Source organism: Gymnodraco acuticeps, unplaced genomic scaffold (genome assembly GCF_902827175.1).
Source record: "Gymnodraco acuticeps unplaced genomic scaffold, fGymAcu1.1, whole genome shotgun sequence".
Classification (NCBI taxonomy): Eukaryota; Metazoa; Chordata; class Actinopteri; order Perciformes; family Bathydraconidae; genus Gymnodraco; species Gymnodraco acuticeps.
Genome location: NW_022989863.1, coordinates 30,824 through 44,457, shown reverse-complemented (window position 1 = coordinate 44,457; position 13,634 = coordinate 30,824). Strand labels below are relative to the sequence as shown.

General features: G+C 38.7%; 1 protein-coding gene across 1 annotated transcript in view; it reads right to left on the bottom strand.

The window, feature by feature from the left end:
• Nucleotides 1-690: 690 nt before the first annotated feature.
• mapk8b (mitogen-activated protein kinase 8b) overlaps nt 691-13,634 on the bottom strand; it is a 36,100-nt gene continuing 23,156 nt past the window's right edge. The window contains 5 exon segments of the mRNA XM_034195677.1: nt 691-5,139; nt 5,141-5,192; nt 5,959-6,036; nt 7,384-7,447; nt 10,663-10,787. Of these exon segments, the coding sequence (XP_034051568.1) occupies nt 5,052-5,139; nt 5,141-5,192; nt 5,959-6,036; nt 7,384-7,447; nt 10,663-10,787 (407 nt within the window). The 3' untranslated portion in view covers nt 691-5,051.

Sequence of the window (13,634 nt, the reverse complement as noted above, 5' to 3'; positions counted from 1 at the left end):
ATGTGACTGTGTAAACAGATGTAGGTCCCCACAAGGATAGTAATGCTAGGTCACACACACACACACACACACACACACACAATTGGTCCTACCTATAACAACGATGCATCCACATGTTGACATCAGAACGGACGATCTTCCAAATGGGGGACAGCTCCTAAAATAGGCTGAAAAGGCTTGGTGCAGCACTCCTTTGATCAACTGTCCTTTACTATTACAGCCCATATTATGTCACAATACACTGTGCACAATGTTCACAAAGGTGAATGAATCCATCAACAAAATATATGATGTGTAGTTACCATTTACTTCCTTCCTCTGTCTGAGACACTAAACTCCAAGCATTTGTTCATATATAAATAATTTAACTGTCAACAAATACACAATATATTGTTTGTTATCTAAATAGATTCTCAAAAGCAGGGCACTTTAAGCTAACGTAGCACAAAAAGGAGTAAATGCATGTAGTCAGCAGCAAGATAATACACATGTTCATATAACAGTGCACTGCCAATGTACATTGTTTTAACATTATTTAAAAAACATTATATAGTTTATTATTCCAATTAAGTCGAGCTTTTCACGTCATTATCATCATAAACCACCAAAATGGTACTAAAGTGTCCTGGATTAGCAAGGCAACAAATGTTGGGTTTTCTTGTGACTGTAGGAAAGAAGACACAACAATAATTCAAAGTGTATTTCTTTTATTTGCAGTACATGTTTTTTTTTTTAGGAGGTGGCATCATCAGATCCTTGTGCATGTATTCTAGCAGTGCACTTCTTCGTTGGTTGCGTTTTTTTGGGACGCGCAGATCCAGGAATTCTTAAAACTACTTGCATGGCTGGATTCACTAGCAAACATTACAAACCAGCACCATACATATAATGATTTCTTGTAGGTATTTACTCGTCTTTTTTGTGTTTATTAACATTATTGTCCTTACCACACACTGCAAATCAGAAACCTGTTGGCCTTGTTGTGACTCAGAGAACTTCCTGTCTCTGCGTCAAACCTCGAGCCGACAGATTTTATTTGGCGGGTAAGACTGATTACGTAACATCATGACTATAAACAAGTCACAGAAATAAAAATGGATCTTATTCATAAAAAAGGAAAACATGGATTGACAGTACCAAACATTTTCTTTACCTTCAGGAGACAGCTAACAAAAGGCTAGGCCCATCACACACTACTAGCACAGTTTGCTGAAGGTATTGCACATTTAGTTTAAAAACTAAAAAACAAACCAAAATAAAAGGACCAAAAAAAATGCATATAACAATTCTCTTTACTTCTAGGTGAAGTATACATAATGTACAAAACTAGAAGTCTGTTGAAACCGACAAATAGTACACTTTCAAATAAATAAATAATGGAATCTGTTATTCACACGTCTTCGATAGCTAATTCTGCAGGCGACTAAGTATATGCAAGAACGGGCAGAAATTCAGCGTGAGGTAGTTCATCAAAGCCGACTTAAATCAGAATGACATAGTTTGGAGAGATGCGGTAATTGTAATTTAAAAAAAAGCAACAACAACCTCAGAAAAATAAAATAAAAACCACAAGGAAATATTCAAATGAAAGCCCCTAATATTGGGTTAACGAAATTAAGAGCACTTTACACAAAAGTGTTTTTTTCTGATTGATTATTTTAGCTAATATGACAAATGGAAACAGACCACTGATTTTCTCCCTGCCTTCTTACATATGTGAGACATCATTTAACATTTCTGCACACTACTGGATCATTTATGACTGCAGATTGAATTTAGCTACTCATCTGCCCTTGCACTTTACTAGCCACCCTTCCTTTTTAATTCTGAATACCAAAAAACGGGGACAATTACACCAGCTGTTCATGAATTCAAACTAGTTTTATCAAGATGAGTTAAGATTTAATCACAAAATAAAAAAACATTATAACAGGTTGCACCACATAGAGCTAACGTTAGCCTGCTAATATTCCATGTTAACTCTTGTGTAGCTAACTGACATAGCTATAATTAGCATTCCGTAACAAATGTTAGCTGTTGCGTAGCTCAGTAACGTTAGCTTGCTGATATATAAAATGTTAACATTATATAGCTTAGGTTTAGCTTTGTTAATATATCAAATGTTAACTGTTGTGTAGCTAAGTAACAAAGCTAACGTGAGCTAGCTGATATACTGTAGTAAATGTTAACATTATATAGCTTAGGTTTAGCTTTGTTAATATATCAAATGTTAACTGTTGTGTAGCTAAGTAACACAGCTAACGTGAGCTAGCTGATATACTGTAGTAAATGTTAACATGATATAGCTTAGAGAGTAAACTAACTATGGTTTGTCAATATATCAAATGTTAACTGTTGTGTAGCTAAGTAACACAGCTAACGTGAGCTAGCTGATATACTGTAGTAAATGTTAACATTATATAGCTTAGAGAGTAAACTAACTATGGTTTGTCAATATATCAAATGTTAACTGTTGTGTAGCTAAGTAACACAGCTAACGTGAGCTAGCTGATATACTGTAATAAATGTTAACGTTATATAGCTCAGTGACAAAGCTAACGTTAGCTTGCTGATATATTCAATGTTAACATTATATCTGCCTATCAACATGTTTGTTAAGTTTTGATGGTGCAACCCGATACACTTAACAAGTTTTAAACTAGTTAGTTAAAACTGTTTACCAATTTGAATGAACTGCTGGTGTCGAGCTTGAAAAGGAGGAGCAAAAGTGCGGCAGAATTTGAGAAACAAACATTTAAAAATAAATAGTTTGAATAGTTTGTTTAGCCTTTTATATTTGGCAGACAGTTACAAGTTTTTTTAACAGCATATTATATTGCAGTCTAAAGACTTACTTGCAAGTTTGCTTTGCGCAAAGAGTCGTTATCAAAGAGCAAGACAGGTTTGAGACAGTAACTAAACCCTAACTCTGCCTCTTACTAATAACAAGTTAGTTTTGCAAACATTTCAAGCATGCAGAATGTATGCATTAAACTGCAATAAGCCTAACAAAAAGTAAATATTGAAAATACAATGTAAGCCCGTTTTATTTGTTTAGGACCATTATATTCATGATCCATTACACTACTTTTCTAGATAGCTTGCATTTCATATGGCTTGTTTAAACTTGAGTTACTATGGTTAAATACCACAAGTGTTACTTTTTTTGTTTTGTTTGGCTCTGTATCTCAGATATATGTTGATTACTAAAGCATTATTCTGCTAATTTAAATGGTATCCATACCGTCACTAAATACTAACAAAAATGCAGTCGCGAAGTTCCCTCATTTAGTTTGATCCAGTAGTTGAATTTAAACCCATCCTGTTCATTCTTCTCTTACAATCATCACATTAAATTAGTACTCATAGAAAAGCCAAAAGACGGTTATTAACATATATTTCGGTTGTTGTCACTGCAAAGAAACATACTTTGATGAAAGACTTTGATAAACTGCCTTTTTTCTCCTGAAATTACTCAACGTATTCGCCCTCACCTTCTTACCCTGCAAGACGCCGCCGTCTCCCGCTCAAAGGGTCGAAACCAAAACAAGTAGAAAAATATACGACACATTTTGTGTGAACTACAACCCTGTCATACATTATCGGTTTTAATATGGAAACCACCGTTTTAACCATTAAAACATAACGCAATGAATTCCTTCGACGTACTCAGGAATGAATGACAAACAGGCACTTTTCCTTTCAAAGCTAAATTAAAGAAACAAGGGCACGATTATTGCATACCGTAAGAATCATGTGTTTCTTTTGACTCTCGTTGGTCGTGCTAGGTTATTTTTTCACAAATGCAGGCAAGTCTGGTGCGCAAAATGTTTGGCCATCCTTAAGAAAAATCACTCTTTAAATTCCAAATTGACTACATTACTAATAACAGGATATGGTTGTTTTTTTGTTGCCATCAGGCTGCAGAATCACTATCCCTCGATAAACGTTGTCACGTTCACATGCTTTCCCATAACTCACAAATCCCTACTTTACTGAAGCACATACTTACACCATCACCGAGTTTACAACCTCGCAAAACTCACCTACGTCTCAATAAACCTCCCACAAAAAAAACATTCTTTACTTTTAGCGACAAATCACTTGTCAAAGCAAGCCCGAAAGCTCATCCCGCCCTAAAAAAGCAATACCATCGATCCAGATCCATTCGCCTGTTGCACACAAAAATACTTTAAAGCACTTTAAACATACAGAAGACGGTCATCAAAAAGCCCCAAGTTATATCTCGCGAAACCTAACTGTCATTCTCAATCCCTTAGCGTAAATGCAGAATCATATGCTGAGTGAAAATCCTTTTGAAACCCTATTATCGGAACAGGAAGAGTAAATTATAAAGCTTTCATCACATGTTTACAATGTAGGAAGTAGTAGTGACTCACAAGAAAATAAAAACATGTTTTAGGATATGTCATAAGCACTCAAAAGATATCCATAGATAAGGGGAGTACTAAGATCATACGTCTGTCAATTCGATTATGTTTCAATGGCTCACTGCAACTCGTATTGAAGATACAACTACATTTACCATAACATCTGTACAAACTCAATCTACACTTATATGGCAAGTTGTAAAAGCAGTAGCTTACGAGTGAAACGAATGAAGTCCAACAGAAAAATAGATCACATTAAAACGTTTTTTTTTTTTTACAGATATCTCTTTCAATTCTCACTGTCGGTTAAAAACTAACCGGAACGTAGTGAAATCATAAAAACTCTCTTATCGTCATCTTAGGTTTGTGAGGGGAAAAAAAAGATTAAGAAATGCCACAATAAATTACAGCTAGGACTCAAAATGAAAAAGAAAATAACTGTAATTGTATTTTATTTTTTTTAAGAAAGAAAATAAAGATCTGTCCTTTCAGAAAGAATTTCTCAAACAGCTAGCTGGCTAATCGCTACACTACTGAAGACTAGCACAAGAGGGGAAAGTGGGAGGGGCAAATGCAAAGGGGGCGGGGCTAGTGAAGTGGTCTTGGGTCTGACCAGGAGGCGGGGCCCAGCCCAGGACCAGGAAGTGGATGTTTTGGGGGTTAGATGATAGTCATCTGCAGGAGGCTGGATGTAGCATCCGCGGCGGCGGCGATGCTAGCCGTCTGCAGGCTGCTGTCAGAGTCAGGGTCGAGGAGACGTCGATGAAGAAGAAGGAGGAGGAGAAGAGCTCACTGCTGCACCTGTGCTGTGAGACAGAGGGGAAGCTCGGTGGTCAGCTAACCAGATTCAAATTCAAAGGTTTTATTGTCATATGCACAAAGCTACAGTGTAGAAATGGCAATGAAATTCTTCTGACCTGAGCTCCTCCAACAATGCAATATATATAATAAAATACAAAATAAAAAGTAGTGCAAAAAGTCTGTATACGAGAGTAACACATGCGTCACTTCCGGACAAAAAGTACGGCCCCGCCCACTTTTTGGGGAAAACAAAGCTGTCATTTGAATGGCGGTCAATACAAATTCTGAAGTTTTTGCCAATCCGATCAGAAATGTAAGAAAACCGTGGATTTTTGATCTTCAAAGAGCCCGGTTACGACGGCCAGACAGGCAAACAATTACATTAAATCATTGGAAATCGACGATCGGGCTCGATATATGGACGCATTTTTTGCGTATTAGAAACGGAGTTGGCGACACTAAAACTGCAATATAATGTTTGTGTAGCAATATTACATATGACATATATTTTTTAAATGTCTCCAGTACCGATAAAAAGACCGATAACGTCGGAGCTTAACGGTACCACGGTCTTTAATAATTCAGCCCCGGGGCCCGTTTAATACCGGGGCTCGGTACCCATCCCTAAGTATTTCCTCAACAGAGTTCAAGACCTTTCAGAACATTTTTGTATTTGTCCTTATTATATTATTATATTATTATATTCTTTGGGGGAAAAAGGAACAAGCTCACTTAAACAGGAATCCTCTCACACACTGACACTCACCTATGGACGCAGGCTGCCCTTTGATGACTCCGTTCTTCGTCCTTTCTTCACATTCAAACACTTCTTTATATATAAAATCTGCAACAAACAGGAGACAACAGTAAACTACAGTAGTGAGGCTCAATGCAGACAGGGAGGCGGTCTGTACTTCACTCATGTCGACTTTCTGGGTATCACCATTTTGTCATTTTACACAACCGTGTGATTGGATGTTGCTTTACGTAGTTTCCTCACACCTGGCATCATTCATAAATGGTATATTTTACACGATTATGTATTTTTAAGGAGATAAATATGTAAGGAAAATGTTTAAATGCTAACTTCAGGGTTCATACACTTTTTCACCAATGATTTTCAATGACTTTTCCAGGACCTTTACCTTAATTTTCCATAACCAAAAACATTACTCTTTCTCAGCGTACCACAGAAAATGGTTTATTTTAACATGGAACATGAAAATAAGGTCTGCATATGAAACATGTTGGTCCTATCTAAAACAAATCCAAGAGTTAGCTTACTAGCTTCTACACGCTAAAGCCACTCAAATCTCTCACCAGTAAAACACCTCGTCAGTTAAATGCCATTTTACGTTTCATTACTATACGATACAGTATTTATTATCATTATAGTATTACTATTTCGGCGATTAGATAAAATATAAATTATATTTGATGCAACTTTAGTTACATTTCCATGACTTTTCCAAAACATTGGGAAAAATATTGCTTTCCAGGGCCTGGAATTAGCATTTTGAATTTCCGTGACTTTCCCAGGTTTTTAATGACCGTAAGAACCCTGGTACTTTCTCATGGCATTTTGTGATACTCGTTGCATTTTAGATGAAAGCAAAACACTTGTTCATACATTTGTGTTTGATACTCTGCTATATGTTAATTCTTCAGTTTCCCTGTGTTTTCTTCTGTCGAAGGCATTTTATTACATCCAAACAATCGATTTATTCGTGTGAAAATACCACAGGTTAACACTTTACAATGTACATTTGGATTTTAAATAAAGATTTGGATACAATTGCTCGGGGAGGGAAAGGTGGGGGGGTAGTCTGGGCTCATGTGCACCCTTTAAGTTGATTTATTTGTATTATATATAATATGTTGCATGTTCTTTCCCACTATGACTAAGTGTGTCATTAAGTATGGTATTCCTGTCATGCTGTGTTGGGTCTTTATTATTTCTTGTTGGCTGTTCTGTTTGTCTTCTATGTTGAAAAAGGGAAGCATGATTTCCACCCCAAAGAAGTCTGTACTATTGCTTACACTTGTATGCTTCTTCTCAATACAAATATTTGGATACTGAAAGTCTCCCAGGCTGCAGAGCACGAACACAGAGCGACGTTGTTACGCAACAGGCTGCAGAAAGACCAACGCTTCTGACAGATTTTCAGAGAGCAGCAGAGGATGTTTTTACCTTTCCACTCCTCCACCGTGTGCTCCCTCTCATCCAGCTGCTTGTCCGTGATGGCGGGCGGCGGCTGGAGAAACAAGGACAACGTTTGAGTATCTGTTTCTGTCTTTTGAACAGATTCTAAACATGGAGAAGTAACTCCACCCACATCACACTCTGTTAAATGTTCTGAAGTACTGAGAGGAAAACATCTGATTTAAAAACTGCCGTAAAAATATGATTTTTTAAATACTATTTCCCACTTTCACTAATACCTTTTAAGACCTTTTTTTAAGACACTTTCCATACATTTTAAGACCTCATCGCCACTTGGGAGTTTTAACCGGTTACCTTGGCGACACACTTTACCTCACATTGACTATATACAGTATTGATTTTCCTTCCTCCTTATCTGCCAACCATTTAGACGCAGACTTGCATTTCCCCATAACGATGTTGCTTAGCAACCGGCGTAAACGGACCTTCGTGCTATCAAGCAGTGAGCGTGCGATGTCCTGTTCAGATGACGTCAAACCCAACGGGATGCCATAAATAAACTACACAGAATCACACTACACACCTACGCCATGATTACATTCAGGCAGACTGTAGAACACAACCTCTTTGGACCATTTATATACTTATTGAAAACAAGCTACAACATGTAACACCTTGGAAAATGCCGTTTAATACTTTTTAATAGCCTTCATTTTCGCTAAATTGATTTATCAACTTTTAATACTTTTTAAGACCCCGCGGACCCGCTGTAAATATATTGACTAACTTGAGTCACGTTCATACAGTAGCTACCATATATCACTTTAAAAAATTTAAATGCCTTTTTGCTTAAACACATTTAAGCTTATAACCCTTGTGCCTCACTTTAAAATAAGAATTGTGATGTCCCGAGAAGACAAATCAGTGACACAAAACTAGCAGAAAATATGATCTATTAATATTATTTCCTCACTGAGTTCAATCTATTTACTAACTAGAGTCACATTCATAGCTACCATATATCACTTTTTAACCATTTAAATGCCAATGTATCCACATAATGCACCTTACGGAAACAACTGAATCATTTCTGCCTACTCAATTCTACGGGATTCTTTTGTTTAGTGTTGGATAAGTCAATCATTAGCAGCCACACTGATTTAGACGTATTTTTTATTATTTTGAGAGACTCTCAGTATTTCTGAATGTGAGGCTGAGCTTCAGAGTGATTTGCGTCAGTGAGCTTGATGCATGTTTCCATTCCCGCTACAGCAGATAAACGAGGAGTAAAACGGGAGAAACGGTGCTGCAGTATCTCCAAACTGAAACCTACAGACTCAGCGTATTGGAAACTGCTGCATTAAAGCCTCCTCTCACTAAATCCACTTAATGCTGAGTAGCTCTGCAACGTTTTTCAGGGAAATAGGAAAAAACCTTAAATGTATAGCATGCACAGAGCTGAACCTGCGACGGCATCGATGTGAGGCAGATAATAAAACCCTGTGTACTAATCTGCACTTCTCAAGGCTGTGCTGGGTTTTCTGAAGACTGCTTTCAGAGGAGAGGCAGCAACAAATTAGGGCTGAACGATATATCGTGTCATGGCGATAGCCGCATGCACGATATTCACATCGCAGGGACGTGCGATTTTATTCATTTATTTTTTAGGACGTGTGATATTAAGTAGACATTAACTCAAACACGTCATGTTACAATTATTTTGCTGCTTGCTACAAAAGGAAAACTTGCGCGGCTCTCATGTCAGGGGTACTTGAGTGAGTGACATGCAGGCTCTGCATGCACAACCAATGACAATCATTCTTGATCAGATCACAGCAGGCCCCGCCCCGCTAGTTTGCAGACCATCAAAACACCGGTAAAAAATGAGCGAGGCACAGGAGGACAATACCGGCGAGAACGAAGATTTACTTCCAAAAAGAAAAGCAACATCTAACTGTACGGAGGCTCAGTCACTGGTACTTTTTCATTTACAAAGCCATGTTGGATAAACTACCATCTTATATCTGCTCCTTGATCTCTCTGCGAATTGAAAGTACTTATTGCCTGAGATCGCATGCTGTGGGTTTATTAAATGTGCCAAGTGCTAGGACTGTCTTAGGGAAGAAAGCTTTTAGATGTGCAGCTCCACTAACATGGAACAGTCTGCAAAAAGAATGGAGAATTACCAAGCTAGTACCACTACATGTTTTTAAAGCTCGGTTGGATGCTACTCAATCAGATGCTGTTGGTACCTGTACATGTGGTTAAATATGTAAATTGTAATCCCTGTACATTTTGCTGTATGATGTCCTTTTGTTGTTCTGTTGTTTATGTGTTTATGTCTTCTTGTGGAACCTACTGCTGCAGGTCTCCCTTGAAAAAGAGATCATTGATCTCAATGGGATTTTACCTGATAAAGAAAGGTTTTGAATTGAATTGAATCTGCCATCTGGAACTATTTTGGATACAAAAAGGTTCTTCTCGTCTTCATTCACAGATGAACCCCTTTATTTGAGGGTAAGCAAAATGCATTATCATGACATGTTAACCAGTTAAGATCCAGACGTCCGTGACTAAAATCTTTCATCCGGTTAAATATAGTTAAAAAAAACGCAATATATATCGCAGGGGAAAAAAATATCGCAATGTCAGTTTTTTTCAATATCGTGCAGCCCTACTACAAATGATCTCAAATCCGTCTGATCACAGGATAAACCGCTTTGCTCCGTCTTTGTGTTTCCAGAGAGAGGTGGATTGTCACCAAACAGGCAGAACATTTTGCATTCAGATTTTAACACAAAAAGGGAACTAGGGTTTTACAGTTTTTGGTTTTAAGGTGGATTTTTTTTATTTTGAAGGCAAGGAGTCATAGATTAAATAGATTGTATTCATTGTGTCATTAATTCGTTAAATTAGAACACATGAGGTAAATATATGTGTTATTTGATATTGTATTTATTCCCTGTACAGGAATTTGGTCAACTGAGGTTGTTTTAAATGTGCTATATAAATACATAAAGATTGAGATTGAGATATATAATAAGATAACATTACAATAAATATATCCAGATAAGCAGTAGAACATATATACATCTATAGAGTACATCAATACAATACACAGCTTAAAATATAGACCAATCTTCTACTGAAAACATCTAGAAACTAAGACACTATATATATTATAAAAGCTTAATTAATTAAGACATACATTGCCGTTTTAATGCAGGGAGGAAACTATTATTTATGTTGACAGTGAAATACATTACATTGGTTGTATTTAACATCCATTCATTGGGCTGTACTCACCGCCTCCACCTCAGTCGGGTCGTACCACACGTTGATGTAGGGGTGCTGCAGGGCCTCGTCCACTGAGATCCGCTTTGAGGCGTCGATCACCAGCATCTTGCAGAGGAGGTCCCGGGCCTGGCTCGCTGAGGAGGGGTTAGGAAAAGAGAAAAGGGTAAACGTTAAGGTTTGATTAAAGGTCACCTATTATGCAAAATCCACTTCTCCATGTCTCTTCTACATCAACATGTGTCCCCTCTTCTTCATGTCTCTTCTACATCAACATGTGTCCCCTCTTCTTCATGTCTCTTCTACATCAACATGTGTCCCCTCTTCCTCATGTCTCTTCTACATCAACATGTGTCCCCTCTTCTTCATGTCTCTTCTACATCAACATGTGTCCCCTCTTCCTCATGTCTCTTCTACATCAACATGTGTCCCCTCTTCTTCATGTCTCTTCTACATCAACATGTGTCCCCTCTTCTTCATGTCTCTTCTACATCAACATGTGTCCCCTCTTCTTCATGTCTCTTCTACATCAACATGTGTCCCCTCTTCTTCATGTCTCTTCTACATCAACACGTGTCCCCTCTTCCTCATGTCTCTTCTACATCAACATGTGTCCCCTCTTCTTCATGTCTCTTCTACATCAACATGTGTCCCCTCTTCTTCATGTCTCTTCTTCATCAACATGTGTCCCCTCTTCTTCATGTCTCTTCTTCATCAACACGTGTCCCCTCTTCTTCATGTCTCTTCTACATCAACACGTGTCCCCTCTTCTTCATGTCTCTTCTACATCAACACGTGTCCCCTCTTCTTCATGTCTCTTCTACATCAACACGTGTCCCCCTCTTCTTCATGTCTCTTCTACATCAACACGTGTCCCCTCTTCTCATGTCTCTTCTACATCACACTGTCTCTTCTTCATGTCTCTCTACATCAACACGTGTCCCCTCTTCTTCATGTCTCTTCTACATCAACACGTGTCCCCTCTTCTTCATGTCTCTTCTACATCAACACGTGTCCCCTCTTCTTCATGTCTCTTCTACATCAACATGTGTCCCCTCTTCTTCATGTCTCTTCTACATCAACATGTGTCCCCTCTTCTTCATGTCTCTTCTACATCAAACATGTGTCCCCTCTTCTTCCATGTCTCTTCTACATCAACATGTGTCCTCCTCTTCTTCATGTCTCTTCTACATCAACATGTGTCCCCTCTTCTTCATGTCTCTTCTACATCAACATGTGTCCCCTCTTCTCCATGTCTCTTCTACATCAACATGTGTCCCCTCTTCTTCATGTCTCTTCTACATCAACATGTGTCCCCTCTTCTTCATGGTCTCTTCTACATCAACATGTGTCCCTCTTCTTTCATGTCTCTTCTACATCAACATGTGTCCCCTCTTCTTCATGTCTCTTCTACATCAACATGTGTCCCCTCTTCTTCATGTCTCTTCTACATCAACATGTGTCCCCTCTTCTCTCCATGTCTCTCTTCTACATCAACATGTGTCTCCTCTTCTTCATGTCTCTTCTACCTCACATGTGTCCCTCTTCTTCAATGTCTCTTCTACATCAACATGTGTCCCCTCTTCTCATGTCTCTTCTACATCAACATGTGTCCCCTCTTCTTCATGTCTCTTCTACATCAACATGTGTCCCCTCTTCTTCATGTCTCTCTTATACATCAACATGTGTCCCCTTCTTCTCCATGTCTCTTCTACATCAACATGTGTCCCCTCTTCTCCATGTCTCTTCTCCATCAACATGTGTCCCCTCTTCATCCATGTCTCTTCTTCATCAATTCATTTCTCCATGTCTCGTCTACATCAACATGTGTCCCCTCTTCTTCATGTCTCTTCTACATCAACATGTTTCCCCTCTTCTTCATGTCTCTTCTACATCAACATGTGTCCCCTCTTCTTCATGTCTCTTCTACATCAACATGTGTCCCCTCTTCTTCATGTCTCTTCTACATCAACATGTGTCCCCTCTTCTTCATGTCTCTTCTACATCAGCATGTGTCCCCTCTTCTTCATGTCTCTTCTACATCAACATGTGTCCCCTCTTCTTCATGTCTCTTCTACATCAACATGTGTCCCCTCTTCTTCATGTCTCTTCTACATCAACATGTGTCCCCTCTTCTTCATGTCTCTTCTACATCAACATGTGTCCCCTCTTCTTCATGTCTCTTCTACATCAACATGGTCCCCTCTTCTTCATGTCTCTTCTACATCAACATGTGTCCCCTCTTCTTCATGTCTCTTCTACATCAACATGTGTCCCCTCTTCTTCATGTCTCTTCTACATCAACATGTGTCCCCCTCTTCTTCAATGTCTCTTCTACATCAACATGTGTCCCCTCTTCTTCATGTCTCTTCTACATCAACATGTGTCCCCTCTTCTTCATGTCTCTTCTACATCAACATGTGTCCCCTCTGTGGAAAGAGACTCTGAAAGTTTCAGGAACAAAGATTCTCTCTCTTTTTGATCCATTTCTATAAAAACCTGTCTGAAAATGAACTGATCAGATTTTGGCCACTTTATGATGTCATAACGATGTGTTGTCTTGCGTAACCATTAGCCAATCAGCAGCCAAGGCCATATGTGAACATCTACAATCTGCAGTTTAACAGAAGCACTTCAGGGGAATACACTGTTTTAAAATAATCTTGCCTTTGTAAATGAATGAGGACAGAAAGATATGTTCCCCCTGCGTCCTCATGGTGTTTGCTGGGAGTGTTCCCGTCATCTCCTCTCCATTTACACACCCGGGCTGCAGTCGAATAGTCCAACAATCAGCTCCTATTGTCTAACCCTATCTCCTATTCCTTGACCTCTGAGTGAAACGTCACGGGGTTAAGGGATAGTGGATAGGAGAATTCAAAAGGACTTAGGAGAAGAGACTGCAGTACTTTAGAGAATCCGAATGCACTTTCACTTTCCGACGTGTTTATGATGCGCCAGCGGACGTCATTGTGAGCGTCTGCTGC